Source organism: Phocoena sinus, chromosome 3 (genome assembly GCF_008692025.1).
Source record: "Phocoena sinus isolate mPhoSin1 chromosome 3, mPhoSin1.pri, whole genome shotgun sequence".
NCBI classification, from domain to species: Eukaryota; Metazoa; Chordata; class Mammalia; order Artiodactyla; family Phocoenidae; genus Phocoena; species Phocoena sinus.
The window spans coordinates 77,480,706-77,497,967 of NC_045765.1; the positions used below are offsets into that span (position 1 = coordinate 77,480,706).

The 17,262-nt window shown below is 36.6% G+C and overlaps 1 protein-coding gene across 1 annotated transcript in view; it reads right to left on the reverse strand.

The window, feature by feature from the left end:
- AP3S1 (adaptor related protein complex 3 subunit sigma 1) overlaps positions 1–17,262 on the reverse strand; it is a 70,728-nt gene that overhangs the window by 41,634 nt on the left and 11,832 nt on the right. Inside the window, exons 2-3 of the mRNA XM_032626589.1 lie at positions 3,973–4,064; positions 507–618 (exon numbers count right to left, since the gene is read on the reverse strand). Of these exons, the coding sequence (XP_032482480.1) occupies positions 507–618; positions 3,973–4,064 (204 nt within the window). The remainder of the gene's footprint in view (positions 1–506; positions 619–3,972; positions 4,065–17,262) is intronic.

The window sequence follows — 17,262 nt, forward strand, 5'->3', positions numbered from 1 at the left end:
CCTCAATGGTATGAAGAAAGTGAAAGAGAAAACTGCTGCTACTTGAGAGGGTGGCAGGTAGTTTCATCGGGGAAGCCAGATTTAACCTACAGCAAAAAGGTGAAGATAATATTAACAGAAGAGATTGAAGATAAGGAGAAATTTGCTGATGACTGACCTTGAGTTCCAGGGCCATTATGAAAGATTTTCAGGAGATAGAAAGGGGTGGGTTTGGGGGTTAGATCTGGATACATATGGTAAAAGACCTATGAGTGTTGGGGTTCTTGTGGTGACTTACATGAACAGGAAAAAAGGGCATGAGGAAATTAGTTGCAGTTAGTCTTAATTAGATTAAATGACTCTGTGCTACATCCCTCATCCCTCTTTTATCCACCCAACATCTACTATGGAACACTTATTTCTTACCAAACAAAACATCATTTTAGAAAATTTAGAACACAGAAGTTTTAAAAAATTGAAATGCCAAAATTGTTGTTTAAGACAGAAAGAGGCAAGTGTTAACTTACTTGAATTAGATCTAAAATGCCAAGTTCACTTTCTGAAGAATCCACACAGAAGACAAAATATAATGTTGCATAATGTCTATAAATCAGTTTGTTGTCAGATCCTCCAATTAATCTAAATGACAAAACAAAACAATTGGAATGTTATAGCTACAAAATAAAAAACATTTTCATTAGTTCAAGAAAACTGACAATTTGTTTAAAACCTTCTATAAAAAGAAAGGTAACATTTAATGACACAGCATTCAAGTGAACTAGATGGTTGTTTTCTTCAGAGAAGTCAAGTAAAAGATGCCGATGCTTAATATTAGTTCATTCATTCATTCAATTATTTACTGAGTACTTACTATGTGCCAGGTACTGAGAGTGGGTAAGGAGCAATAAACAAACAAAGAAAATATTATCAGAGTGGAAGGGACTACTCAGAGAATCAAAAGAGGATGATGCCACATTGATGGATTTGCTACTTCCTATTGGGTGTTAAAAGAGTTGATGTTTAAGCTAAGATCTAATGATAAGGAACGTGCCATGAAAAAATTTAGAGAAGAGCATTTCAGGCAAAGGTAAACTAATAAAAAGGCAATTTCATCAAGAAAGAAATATCTGTGTTCAAGAAAGAAAAAGGCCTGCGATCAATGAAAGATTAGTAAGCAATTAGGTCAGAGAAGTAGGCAGAAATGAGATCATAGGGCATTTTTAAGAGCTTACTAGATTTAACTCCATAGGTCACAGTAAGTTACACAGCTTAACACTGATTATCAACTAGGAAAAAAATGTGACATTTATTCATAAGTTTTGGACATATTTACCATCAAGATCTTCTCCAAAAACACATTTTGTTTTGGAATATAAATGCAAGAAAACTGAGCTAAGAGATACTCAATCCTTTTGCCAAATATTTTTATTTATGTTGACTGGAATTTCAGCATTTTAAAAATAATAATTCAGGAATTATTACAAACACCTTTCGTTTTTCTAAATACAGTTTCACTGTTCCATAGTTAAGTTTACAACAATTCATTCACCTTCTCAAAAGACCCTTTAACACTAACGAAACATAAAAAAAATCAAGGCTAAGTGTAATCAGAGCTAACTGAACATTCAAACAAGACAAAGGAAAATAACACCTATTTCTTTTTTTTTTTTTGGCTGTGCTGGGCAGCATGCGGGATCTTAGTTCCCGATCAGGGATCAAACCCATGCCCCTGGCCGTGGAAGCATGGAGTCTTAACCACTGGACCGCCAGGGAAGTCCCTATTTGTCACTCAATAAAAGTAATACTAAATTCACAAGTTTTGTAGAAACAACTTCTCTACATATACACTCATTATTTTTTATTACTTTATATCCTCTAATACCAAAAGTGAAAATGATCTTTGACAAGAATTAAAAACTCCTACTATCTAGAAAAGGTATGCAATTTAAAAATATGTACAAGCACTTTAAAGATTCTCTGAGTGGTATTTATAGACTATCATTGCAACTGTTCCTTAAAAGGGACAAAAAGCAGCAACAGCAGACTTTACATCATCCTAAATCTGCAATTTAGTGATTATCTAATTTTTTGTTTGGATCTGCTTTAAAAGAAGACCAAACTTTTGAAAACTGTAAGCTGCAAAATGGCAATTAGGGCTTCCCTGGTGGCGCAGTGGTTGAGAGTCTGCTTGCCGATGCAGGGGACACGGGTTCGTGCCCCAGTCCGGGAAGATCCCACATGCCGTGGAGCGGCTAGGCCCGTGAGCCATGGCCGCTGAGCCTGCGCAGTCTGGAGCCTGTGCTCCACAACAGGAGAGGCCACAACAGTGAGAGGCCCACATACCGCAAAAAAAAAAAAAAAAAAAAAAAAGGCAATTAAAGTTATTAAAAGAAAACAAAATATTAATATAAGTACACGTTTATGTTATAATTTCATCTTTATACTATAGTACAATACTGATTCAAATTCTTGTATAGAATGCAATACACAACATAAAAGCTACAGAATTTTAGAAATCCTTAGTCCAAATATCTTATTTAACATAAGAAGAGAAAACTGAGGTACAAAGAATTTAAGTGACCTAACCAAGAAAACCAGCTTGTTAGTAACAAAACTAGGACTAAACCAGATGTGTAGCCTCATCTCTGATGCAATATTTACTTTCTACTTTTTGTAAGGTTGGAAAAGAATAATTACAAACTCAAGTCATACTTCTTAGTTCAAACAGTGCCCTGGTTAGACCAATCAATTTCTTGCACTGTGCTGGGTGATTAATTTCCTGTGAGGTTAGAAGATTAAGGAGCTGAGATAAAGGGAAACGATGGTAATGGCAAACACAACTCAACTACAGTTTAAGAGAGATAAGTAAAGTACAATTAAAATACAAAAACAGAAAGCAAGTACATCTGTCTCAACTATTAAATTGGAGGCCTCGCGTTAACAGCAAAATTTACAAATCATAGGTGTGTATTTGCAAATTTAAGAGCAGCATGATATAACCTTTCAAGAAACGCAAGTAAACTTTCTACATCATAAAAAGTAATTTATAGTCAGGTAAGAATGAATTCTGTATTATGAAAACTGTTTTTCATAATATGCATCATACACCTTAAAAAATACAGAAAAGTGTACGTTTCTCAGACTAATCTCTGATTATTCATAATGAGGTTCAGCTAAAGTTTAGTTTTTGAATTGTCACTGAGGAAATATCTTGTTAAGAAATTAAACATATAAATATGGGAAGGAATGTTTATGAAACTATTTGAGAACAAATTATTTTCATGAAACCCATTAATTTAAAACTATTTACAATAGTTGGCAAACTAATCATAAGCAGTTTTTATTTATTCATTTTAAAAATAGAGAAGTCTTAGATGAATTCGAATCTGTCTATCTAGACACACATATATATTTGAAAAGCAGACGTCAGAATTGATCATAATATAAAATAAAGGGTGTTATCTAAATTCTTATGAAAACAGGTCCATTCACCCTAAGGAGTACTCTGTAGTCATTAAAAAGAATGAGTTTGCTTTAGATGGGTTTATATGCAGAGTTTTTCAAAGTATAAGTGCAAACAAGCAACACGAAAATCAGCATACATGTGTGATCCCGTAAGTAAAAATTTTTAAGGTTATACTTTTATATGTTAGTGCAAAATTAATTTTCTAGAAGGATACACAAGAAACTGGGAAGAAGGACTAAAGCTGGAGGAGGAAGACTTGGTCTACATTTTATACTTCCATGTAATGTTTGAATTTTTGCCATATGAATATATTACCTTTATATAAAATGCCTTTATAAATTTTTAAAAGAAAAAGATTAAATATCTTCAAAAAATTATTTAAGTTAGATTTATAGTTAACATAAATGGCAATTAATTCCCCCAATCCAATTAATCAAATTAGGAAATTTTAAGATAAAACGATTAAACAGTATATATTTTACTCATATAGTCAAAGATTAGAAATGTCCATTAAATGCTTTACTTACAATCCTCCTTCTAGGAAATTACAAACATTTTCATCTCTCTTAGATACCAAATGGAATGTCTCCCTGATGATTTGCTGTTGTGTATCTTCACTCTGAGAAAGAATAATTCATATATGTTAGGATCTAATTTCTAGGTTTAACAGCATTATAAGAATTAAAAAAATAAAAGGTAGTAGTATCTGTCTGGGAAATTCATCTAAGAGTGCAGTCCTTGGAGAACTAACCTATCATACCTTAAAAGAAACAAAACCCAACATTTTAAAATTAAAAACAAAACAAAAAATCAGCAGTTTATAGTTTACCACTTCACTAAAACTTATTTCTCAGCTTCAGAAACCAACAAGAAAAATATCAGACACATGAATTATAGACACTAGTAAAAGGGACACTAGATGTTAACTAGTCAAAGCCCATTGTTTTACAAATGAGTAAACTGAAATAAAGAGATGAAGTTATAAATAATTCACATAGCTAATCTATATTTTAATGGAAGAAAGTACAGAAGTTTGGAGCTTCCAATTAAGTAAGTTTAACTAAATGCAAATTGAAGTAAGAGTCTATCCATCTTACTCATTTATATATAAGCGCTGCCTAAAACCAAGAATTGATTCACTAGTATTTATTAAATTCACCAAGCAATTCATATCCCAGTAAAAAAGAGTCAGCTTCTCAAACACTGCAATAGAAAACTGGAAAATAGAAAATCATGAACAGGAATTTCACAGGAAAGAAAATATGATGGTCCATAAACAAATAAAAGGATGGTAAACCTCATTAGTAATGAAGTGAAACACAAGTTAAAGTAACAATGAGATAACTCCACATGTACCATATTAGCAAAAATGTAAAATTATGACACTATCAAATGTTGACAAAGATGTGGAGTCAAAGAAACTCATCCTACCAGTGGGAAGGTAAGTGGTATAACCACTTGGGCAAAAAGTTTTACAATCCAGCACTCACTCCTAGGTACAATGATAATCCATATGAAACCGTTGTTTTTGAAGGTCAAAAACAATAGAAAATTGACCAACTACATATATATAATAAATTCTTAACCTGTATACCAAGAAGCACAAAGAAGAATGTTCATAAAAGTACCATAACAACAACAAAAAGCTGAAAACAACCCAAATGTCCACCAACGACATATAAATTATGGTATGCTTTTTTAAAATTAATTAATTAATTAATTTTTGGCTGCATTGGGTCTTCGTTGCTGTGTGCGGGCTTTCTCTAGTTGCGGCGAGCATTGCGGTGCATGGGCTTCTTATTGTGGTGGCTTCTCTTGTTGTGGAGCATGGGCTCTAGGCATGTGGGCTTCCATAGTTGTGGCTCGTGGGCTCTAGAGCGTAGGCTCAGTAGTTGTGGTGCATGGGCTTAGTTGCTCCACGATATGTGGAATCTTCCCAGACCAGGGCTCGAACCCATGTCCCCTGCATTAGCAGGTGGATTCTTAACCACCGTGCCAACAGGGAAGTCCCTGTGGTATGCTTATAAAATAGAATCCTATAAGCAGTAAAAATTAAATCAGTATATTATACCCATCAATATGAATGATTCTCAAAAGTTTAATGTGGAAAAAAGGAGTTACCACAGCTCAAGTTGCCATTAAAAAAATACCATAGACTGATGGTTTAACTAACAGAAATTTATTTTTGCACAATTCTGGAGGCTAAAGGTTCAAGACTGAGGTACCAGCATAGTTGGGTTCTGGTGAGTGATCTCTTCTTGGCTGGACCACCTTCTCACTGTGTCCTTACATGTCCTTATGGGGAAAAACAGCAAGAACAGGTTCTCTGGTAAGGGCACTAATCACATCATGAGGGCCCCACCCTCATAATCTCATCTAAACCTAATTATCTCCCAAAGTTCCAATCCCAAACACCATCAAATTGAGGGTTAGGGCTTCAACATGTGGATCTGGGGGGTACACAATTCACTCTACAGTAGGGGAAAAAAGTAAGTACCAGAATGATATGTAATCATTCCATTAGTATAAAATTCAAAAACAGGCAAAACTAAATTTTACGTAGTGACAGAAATTTGGGGGTGATAAAAATAAAACTATAAAGAAAATCATGGAAATGATTAACAAATTTCAAAGGAAGAAACAAAACTGTCAGTCACAGATGAAAAGATTTTCCACATAGAAAATCTAGCATAATTTACACAGAAGTGTTGTAATTAGTAAAAGGTTTTAATCAGAACACAAAGAAAGACATTATATATAATTCTACTGCCATTCTAACCTTCTGTAAGTATGAGTTGTAAAATATAATTTTAAAAAGATAACATCAAAAACCATGCAGTGCCTAGGAATAAAGGAAACAACAAAAAAAATGCAAGAGAAAATGTAAAACTTTACTGAAAAAATTAAAGAATACCTAAGTAAATAAAACAATGTACAATGCCTATAGATTGAATGATTCAATATTATAAAGATGCTCAATCTCCCCAAAATGCTCCAAAGACTTAAGGCAATTCTAATCAAAATCCCAACAAGGGTGTAGGGGGAGAACTTGAAAACCAGTATGACTCCAAATGTGACTCCTCTCATGACTTACATATGAAATCAGAGGACTAGAATAACAAGACACTCTCAAGTGGAATATAAGAGGACCTGCTGACCAGATTAAGAATTATTGTAAAGCCACAGTAATTAAGGCAAGATATTGGTGCAGAAATAGGGAAATTGACTGATGGAACCAGAAACACACCCACATATAAATATAGTTATTTAATTTAAAACAGAATACTCACTGCAGATTAGCAAGGATGGAAGGGCATTTCCATAAATGGTGCCAGGATAAAAATTTTTCTTTTTGTTCTAATACAATGAACTTCTAGCTCTCACATACTCAAAAATCAATCCCAGATTGATTAAAAATAAATGTCAATGGTGAAGCTACAAAAATTTTAAAATATAATACAGAAGAATATCTTTATAACATTGTAATAGTGTTGGACTTTCAAATAAGACACAAATAACGATAACCATAAAGGAAAAGGTTGGCAAAATTGATCACATCAAAAGTAAGCACTTTTTTTTTAACTTTTTAAATTTATTTATTTATTTTATTTTTGGCTGCGTTGGGTCTTTGTTGCTGCGTGTGGATTTTTCTCTAGTTGCAGCAAGTGTGGGCTACTCTTTGTTGCGGTATATGGGCTTCTCACTGCAGTGGCTTCTCTTGTTGTGGAGCATGGGCTCTAGGCGTGCAGGCTTCAGTTGCTCCACTGCATGTGGGATCTTCCTGGACCAGGGCTCAAACCCATGTCCCCTGCATTGGCAGGAGGATTCTTAACCACTGTGCCACCAGGGAAGCCCAGTAAGCACTTTTAATGCTCAAATGACACCAGAAAAAAGAATTAAGAGAGCTACAAACATGACAAGCATATCTGCAATACATAAAAACTTACAAAGGAATAGTTGCTAGCATACATAAAGAACACTTAAATGCTAGTAAGAAAAAGATAAACATCCCAATAGAAAAATGACTTGGCAAAATGTAAGACCTGGAATACATCAAACTAAAAAGTTTCTGTATAGCAAAGAAAACCATCAACAAATAAGTAACCTGCTGAATGGAAGAAAGTATCTGCAAATTATATACCTGATAAGAGGTTAATATCCAAAATATATAAAGAACTTATACAACTCAGTAGCAAAAATACAGAAGCAATCCAATTTAAAAAATTAGGACAGAAAATCTAAATAGAGATTTTTCCAAGGAAGACATACAGATGGCCAAAAGGTACATGAAAAGATGCTCAACACCACTAATCATCAGGGAAATGCAAATTAAAACCACAATGAAGTATCACTTCACACCTATTAGAATGGTTATTATAAAGATGCTAAAAATAATGAGTATTGGCGAGGAGGTGGAGAAAATGGGACCCTTGTGTACGTCGGTGGGAATGTAAATTGGTGCAGCTGCTATGAAAACCAGTATGGACGTTCCTCAAAAAATTAAAAATAGAACTACCACATGATCCCGCAATTCCACTTCCAAGTTTTTATCTGAAGAAAATGAAAATACTAACTTGAAAAGATAAAAACACTCTCATGTTCATTAGGACATTACACACAATAGCCAATATATGGGAACAACCTAAGTGTCCAACGGTGTCCATGGATGGGTAAAGAAAATAAAATGTGATGTATATAAAGGCAAACCTTGGAGATATTGAAGGTTTGGTTCTAGACCATAATAAAGCAAATATTATAATAAAGGGAGTCACATGAATATTTTGGTTTCCCAGCGAGTATATGTTATGTTTAAGCTATACAGTAGTCTACTAAGTGTGCAACAGCATTACGTCTAAAAAAATGTACATACCTTAATTTAAAAATATTTTATTGTTAAAAACTGCTAACTATCATCTGAGCTTTCCATGAATTATAATCTTTTTGCTGGTGGAGGGTCTTGCCTCAGTGGCTGCTGACTCCTCAGGGTGGTGGCTGCTAAAGGTTGGGGTGACTGTGCCAATTTCTTAGAATATGACAACAGTAAAGTCTGCCTCGCTGATGGACTCTTCCTTTCATAAAGAAGGAATCATGCAATGCTGTTTGATAGCATTTTACCCACAGAAGAACTTCTTTCAAAATTGGAGTCAGTCCTCTCAAACCCTGCAAATACTTTATCAACTAAGTTTATGAATTATTCTAAGTCCTTTGATGTCATAACAACAATCTTTACAGAATCCTCACCAGGAGTAGATTCTATCTCAAGAAATCACTTCTTTGCTCATCCTTAAGAAGCAACTCCTCATCCACTCAAGTTTTTTATCATGAGACTGTAGCAATTCAGTCACATCTTCAGGCTCTGCTTCTAATTCTAGTTCTCTTGCTATTTCCACCACAGCTACAGTTACTTCCTCCACTGAAGTCTTGAATCCCTCCCCTGCAAGTCATCCATGAAGGCTGGAATCAACTTCTTCCAAACTCCTGTGAATGTTGATATTATGATCTCTTCTAATGAATCATAATGTTCTTACTGGCATCTAGAATGGTGAGTCCTTCCCAGAAGGCTTTCAACTGACTTTGCTCAGATCCATCAGAGGAATCACCATCTATGGCAGCTATAGCCTTACAAAATGTATTTCTTAAAGAAGAAGAGCTGAAAGTCAAAATGACTCCTTGATCTGTAGGCTGCAGAATGGACACTGTATTAGCAAGCATGAAAATAACATGAATCTCACTGTACATCTCCATCACAGCTCTTGGGTAACCAGCTGCACTGTCAATGAGCAGTAATATTTTGAAGGGAATCTTTTTTTTCTGAACTGTAGGTCTTAACAGTGGGCTTAAAATAAATTCAGTAGACCATGTTGTAAATAGATGTGCTGTCATCTGGCTTTGTTGTTCCATTTATAGAACACAAGGAGAGTAGCACAATTTTAGCATAACATTAGCATAACTCTTAAGGGCCCTAGGATTTTTGGAATGGTAAATGAGCACTGGCTTCAACAAAGTCACCAGCTACATTGGTCCCCAACAAAAGTGTCAGCCTATCCTTTGAATTGTTGAAGCCAGGCGCGTCCTAGATGGCATCTTCTTCCAACAGAAGGCTCTTTTGTCTACACTGAAAATCTGTTGTTTAGTACAGTCACCTTCGTTCATTATTTTAGTTAGATCTTCGGGATAACTCAGTGTAGTTTCTACATCAGCACTTGCTGCTTCACCTTGCACTTTCATGTTATGGAGACGGCTTCTTTCCTTAAACCTCTGCTAGCTTCAAACTTTTCTTCTGTAGCATCTTCACCTCTCTCAGCCTTCATATAGAGTTGAAGAGTTAGCGCCTTGCTCTGGATTAGGCTTTGGCTTAAGGGAACGTTATGGCTGGTTTGACCTTTTATTCAGACCACTAAACTTTCTTCACATCAGCAATAAGGCTGTTTCACTTTCTTATCATCCGTGTGCTCACTGCAGTAGCACTTTTAATTTCCTTCAAGAACTTTTCCTTTGCATTCATAGCTTGGCTAACTGGTGCAAGAGGCTAAGCTTTCAGCCTACCTTAGCTTTCAACATGCCTTCCTCACTAAGCTTAATCATATCTTGCTTTTGATTTAAAGTGAGAGACATGCAACTCCTCCTTTCACTTGAACTTAGAGGCCACTGTCAGATTATTAACTGTGTCTCAGGGAACAGGGAGGCCCAAGAAGTGGGAGAGAGATAGGGGATTGGCTGGTGAGTGGAGCAGTCAGAACACACACATTTGTTTCGCTCTCTTATGTGTGTGGTTCGTGGCATTCCAAAACAATTACAACAGTAACATCAATGATCACTATCACAGATCACTATCACAAAGATAATAATAATGAAAACTTTAGAAATACTGCGAGAATTACCAAAATATGACATAGAGGCACAAGTGAGCAAATGCTGTTAGAAAAAATGGCGCCAATAGACTTGGCTTGAGGCAGGGCTGCCACAAATCTTCAATCTGTAAAAAATACAGTATCTGTAAAGTGCAATAAAGCAAAGTGCAATAAAATGAGGTATGCCTGCAAATTTGTGTTGTTTTTAAGTCACTGAGTTTGTGGTCATTTGTTAGAGCAGCAGTATAAGTGAATACCAGGCCATACTGAAAACAGGGTGGGTTAAGAAAATGTCAACAAGCCAGATGTTGAAATCCCTAGTCCTTTTCTTCAATCAGTTCCCAGAATTCCTACAGTTAGGCCTTCGTCAGCCTCCAGGCTAAAGCCTGGAACAAACTTCTCCAGGAACTGTACCTAGATCTAAAGTCAATGACGTTGGAGGTTCCAACTTCGGCAGAAACTGTTATCTGGTCACCAAACTCTACTTCCCAAGCACACAATTCAAGAATATTTTCCACCCTCCCTTGAATTTAAGGGAGCCATACAACTCAGTTTTGGACAACGTGATGTGGTAGGCAGTTGCAGTGGTATACCAGAGCTGGCCCAACTGAAAACAACAGTGCGTTATCTCTTCCCATTTCTGCATTCAGTCACATGATGTCACTACATCACGCTGGTAGCATGAAACTGACCATAATGGAGTACTTACATCATGTAGCCAATACTACAAAATAGAGTTCTTTCCTTCCAGGTGAGCCAGTTGTTAAAAATACACTGTCCATGTACCTACTGGTCATCTGTATGTCTTCTTTAAATGCAAATCAAAACTATAGTGAAGTACCACCTCACACCAGTCAGAATGGCCATCACTAAAAAGTCTACAAATAACAAATGCTAGAGAGGGTGTGGAGAAAGAGGAACCCTCCTACAGTGTTGGTACCAATGTTTTGATAAGCTGGTGCAGCCACTATGGAGAACAGTATGACGGTTCCTCAGTAAACTAAAAATAGAATTACCATATGATCCAACAATCCCACTCCTGGACATATACCCGGACAAAACTATAACTCAAACAGATACATGCACCCGTATGTTTATAGCAGCACTATTCACAATAGCCCAAACATGGAGACAACCTAAATGTCCATAGACAAATGAATGGCTAAAGAAGATGTGGTACATATACACAATGGAAAAATACTCAGCCATAAACAGAACGAAATAATGCGATTTGTAGCAACATGGACGCAAATAGAGATTATCATACTAAGTGAAGTCAGAAAGAGAAAGACAAATGATATCACCATATGATATCACTTATATGTGGAATCTAAAGTATGGCACAAATGAACCTATCTACAAATCAGAAATAGTTTCACAGACATAGAGAACAGACCTGTGGTTGCCAAGGGGGAGGTGGGTGGGGGAGAGAAGTACTGGGAGTTTGGGATTAGTAGATATACTACTAGCAGCAGATATACTACTAGTAGCAGATAAACTTCTATATATAGGATGGATAAACAAGCTCCTACTGTATAACACAGGGAACTATATTCAATATCCTGTGATAAACCATAATGGAAAAGAATGTAAGAAAAAGAATGTCTACATGTGTTTAACTGTGTCACTTCGCTGTACAGCAGAGACTGGCACAACACTGTAAATCAACTATACGTCAAATAAACTTCTTTTAATTTTAAAAATATAAATTTTTTTTAAAAAAAAATAGACCATCTAGGGGCTTCCCTGATGGTGCAGTGGTTAAGAATCCGCCTGCCAATGCAGGGGACACAGGTTGAAGCCCTGGTCTGGGAAGATCCCACATGCTGCGGAGGAACTAAGCCTGTGTGCCACAACTACTGGGCCTGTGCTCTAGAGCCCGCGAGCCACAACTACTGAGCCCACATGCCACAACTACTGAAGTCCGCATGCCTAGAGCCTGTGCCCTGCAACAAGAGAAGCCACTGCAACGAGAAGCCTGCGCACCGCAACAAAGAGTAGCCCCTGCTCGCTGCAACTAGAGAAAGCCCGCATGCAGCAAGGAAGACCTAATGCAGCCAAAAATAAATAAATAAAATAAATTAAAGAAAACAATGCACCATCTAAGCCTCACTCATAAAAATTCCTGCACAATCTTCCATGTTAACTAGATGCAGAAGTTCCATTAACATCATCTCAAGAATGACAAATAAATGCCCACAAAGAAGGTTCTAGCTGATCAGAAACACCAATACTATATGTGAGTGAGAAATAAACTTTTATTGTGTTAAGGCACTAAGACTGGGGAGATTGTTGCTACAGCAATTGTTACCCTAGCTAAACTGCCTAGCCACACTGTCTCAAGTAAAGCTCATATAGATAACCTCTACTCATGGATTCAGCGTTTCCAATTAGTTTTCAGTATCCTATCTTTACACAGAAGTCAACCAAAGATTAGTGGACATCGGAAGACAGCTCGAACATAAAAGCTAAGGACAAAAGTAGGGGAGAAGAGCAACTGAGAGGAAACAAACCAAGTAGGAAGAAGAAAAATTTTAAGTATATATCATTAATACCAGAGAGATAAGAAAAGATAATCCAACTAGGAAACAGGAACAGCATAACACAAAACAGTAACATTCAGAAAATTTTTTTAAAGAGTTCACGTAAATTAAAAATATACAGAGAAATTTTAAAATTTGGGGTAAAGGATGGAAAATAAAGTGAGAAAATCATTCAAAAAATAGGACCAAAGGGCGGAAAGACAGAAAATAGAAGAGAAAGGATAACAAAAGTAGAACAACAGTCCAGAGGAATGCTGAATAAAAGGAGATTCAAAAAGAGAAGAGAGCAAACTGAGAAATTTTTCAAGGAAAGAAAACAAGAACTTCCAGAATTAAAGAGCCCATCAAGGATCCAGCACAACTAATGAAAACAGACTCATAGCAAGGGTCTATGAAACTTTAGAAATTGCTGACAAACAGGACTCTACATATTTTCTGGACAGTAAAAACAGATCATACAAAAAAAAAAACCAGATCATACACAAAGAACAGGTAATCAGAATTGCATCAGGCTTTTCGATAACAATCCTGGAAACTAAAAGGTAATAGAGCAATGCCACCAAAATTCTGAGGAAAAGTTATTTCCAACCAAGAATTCTACAGGCAGTCAATGTAAAGTTATACTCTTTTCAGACATGCAAGATCTCAAAAATAATCTACCTCCCATGACCTTTCTCAAGAAGTTACTGGAGGATAACTCCTGTAAGCTCCACCATGGTAAGGTAATAAACCAAAAAAATCAAGCAACAAGGGATCCAACACAGGAATAGGCAAAAGGAATACCTAAGATAACAAAGATCCTAATATGACTGCCATAAAACAGGTCCAGATTGGACTTGGTCAAAGGATTCCAGGAGGGATTTCTTCAGGAACATGAAACTGATAGAAGATGTATATGACTGAGACAACTGGCAAAGACATGAATTAGTGATAAGTAAATAAAAAACTTGATCAAAGGAAAAGGCGACTGTATCTGCAAGGAAAATGAAATGTCAGGAAAGGAAAAACTAAGCACAGTTTACAACATGGTTCAGCTGAGGATGTTTACACAAGAAATTAATATAAACACCAAATACTGATCTAATCAAAATTATGAAGTAACTATGAAAGGACTGGTAGGATACAGAAGCTGGGTGGGAGGGGTGGAAAAGGAGCTAAATAATCATTTTCAATAGCAGAAGTCAACAGATCACGCCCACAAGTGAAAAATCAGGCAACAAAACAAGCATGTTATTTAGAGACATGTAATAATCACTGAATTATCAAATAAAAGTACGTACCTGTGGGAAGGGGGAAATGAGACCATGTTGTTTTTTCATTATAAGCCTTATAGAACTATTATATTCTTTAACCTATGCTAATGTATAACTTTGATAAGCAAGCTAAAAATAAAAAAGGGAGGGAGGAGAGTATGGATTCTGCAACCAGACTATCGGGGTTTATTCCTGAATATGGTCTATATTAACTGGGTGACTTTGAGCAAGTTACTTAACCTCTCTGTGCCTGAGTTTTCCTCATTTGTAGCAAGAATAACAGTATCTACCTCACAGAGTTGTTGTGAAGATTGAGTTAATATATATAAAGCTCTTAAAAACAACAGCTGGGGCTTCCCTGGTGGCGCAGTGGTTGAGAGTACGCCTGCCGATGCACGGGACGCAGGTTCATGCCCCGGTCCGGGAGGATCCCACATATCGCGGGGTGGCTGGGCCCGTGGGCCATGGCTGCTGAGCCTGCGCATCCGGAGCCTATGCTCCACAACGGGAAAGGCCACAACAGTGAGAGGCCCGCGTATCGCAAAAAAAAAAACAAAAACAAAAACCAAAAAAACAACAGCTGGGGCTTCCCTGGTGGCGCAGTGGTTGAGAGTCCGCCTGCCGATGCAGGGGACGCGGGTTTGTGCCCCGGTCTGGGAAGATACCACATGCCGCGGAGCGGCTGGGCCCGTGAGCCATGGCCGCTGAGCCTGTGCGTCCGGAGCCTGTGCTCTGCAACGGGAGAGGCCATGACAGTGAGAGGCCTGCGTACTGAAAAAAAAAAAAAAAAAAAAAACAGCTGGCACATAATAAGTATGGATTAACACCTACTTACTTTAGAAAATCTGCCTCCAGGCCTTGTTAGAATTCTAATGATAGTGTAAAGGTCTTAGAGAAGTTTTATTTTAAGGAAAGTTATCTTTTTGCATTATATTATTGTTTATAAACAAATAACAGGTTAAATATGCTGAACCTTAATTATGTTTCACTATTTTAACAGTGAAAAGAATTTCTCATATGAACTTCGAGACTGTTACTTGGAATCATCTTTCTTAAAATACCAAGCAATACTCAACTAAGAAAATCAATACTGGTAAGAAGTCTTGAAATTTTAATCAAATAACTAGTCTAAGCTAAGATTAAACAAATTAAGTCTCTGCTTACATAAGACAACTTCCCTTTCTTTAAAAATCAATTTAATTTAACAGCTTTCATAAAGAAGCCTGGAGCTTGCCTCAGGCTGATCAGATTTCCTAACACTATGTTTCATAACAAACATATTATTTCAGTCAGTCACAACTCCCAGATTACATCAGTCTAAAGACAACTAGAGTTACATAAAGGCAACAACTTTTATTATTTTAAATACTTCTTAATGCATGCTGAAAATTAAATTTTAAAACTTCAGTATCCCACTAAACCTTATCTTTTCCCATGTTTCTTCCTTGTTCCTACACATATATCATAAAAGGCAACTTTAAAACCCAAACTTTCCTCTAATCAAACAGTAAATATGTCATTATTCTCTTCCCTCCCTCCCAAACACGAAGAAATTTTTTCTAAAATGCATTCATTCGGGCTTCCCTGGTGGCGTAGTGGTTAAGAATCCACCTGCCAATGCAGGGGACATAAGTTCGAGCCCTGGTCTGGGAAGATCCCACATGCCGCGGAGCAACTAAGTCCGTGAGCCACAACTAGTAAAGCCTGCGTGCCTAGACCCCGTGTGCCACAACTACTGAAGCCTGCGCACCTAGAGCCTGTGCTCCACAACAAAAGAAGCCACCACAATGAGAAGCCTGCGCACCGCAATGAAGAGTAGCCCCCATTTGCCGCAACTAGAGAAAGCCCGCAAGCAGCAACGAAGACCCAATACAGCCAATAAAAGAAAAAAAAAATGCATTCATTCACTCCACTGAATGTTGGAATATCAAGAATTACCAAGATGAAAGAGAAAGTTTCTTTTCCCAAAGAGCTTAAAGCAAGAAATAAAATAAATATAACTACTTAATATTTTTATTTCATGTTCTTTATCTTGCCTTTTTTATATTTCAAAAAAGAAATAGATGTCTTTATAATAAAAGGGGGCAATCCCTGACATAAGAACAGCACAAATAATATACTATAAGAAGGGGAACAAATGATTTTCAGCAGTAAGATTATTTTCAAAGAAAAGTGACAGATATCTAGGAACGGCCTTAAAGAACAGATAGAATTCAGAAATGCAGAGAAGAGGGAATGTGAAGTTACATGATATTGGAGGCAGAAGGAAAAGTTTGGGCCAAAGCATGGAATCAAGAAAGCAAGCAGCATATATGAGGAATAATAATTAGTTAATTTTGCAAAAGGAAGAGGACTGTTTTTCCTAAAAGGAAGAGAAGTTTGAAAACTAAGCCTCAGAGCACTCCAACATTTAGGAATCATGAAGAAGAGAAGGCCCCAGCAAAGAAAATTCAGTGGTTTTTTTGCCAGACCTCTCCCAAGTAGGAAGTCTGGCTGAAGATTTGATATATGTGAGTAGGCTTCACTTTAGCCTGAGTGTATAAAGAACAGTCATCATGGGGCTACCCTTAAATCCCAAACAACAAGCAGGGAAGAGGGCACCTGCAACAGAAATTATATTAACACTTGCCCAGATATTTCATTAAATTGCTTTGACCTCTCTGGCACTTTCCCCCACAATGTATAAAACTGTGTTAAAAATACTTAGCACAAGAAAGAAAGCACTCAATAAATGACAGCTATTATTAACACTAAAATTAACATCTACCACACTAAAATGTTTCCCACTTTCAGTGGCAAAAACCTTATTATTTAATTTAAATAACAAACAGCTGAGAAGGTGATAGACCGAGAGTTTGAAATATTTAAAGAGAAAGCCTGAACAGTGGTGGAAGCTGAAAGGTCTGAAAACTCAAAAACAAAGTAAAATTTGGGGAGGAAAGTTGGAGTAAGGTATCTAGACAATTCAATGGGAAAAGAATAGTCTTTTCCACAAATGGTACTAGGAAAACTGAATAGCCACGTGCATAAAAATAACATTAATCCCTAGCTCACACCCTGCACAAAACTTACTCAAAAAGGATCACAGACCTAAGTGTAAGAAAACTACAAAACTCTTGGAAGGAATTATAGGTACTAACCTATATGACCTTGGATTCGACAAATCTTTC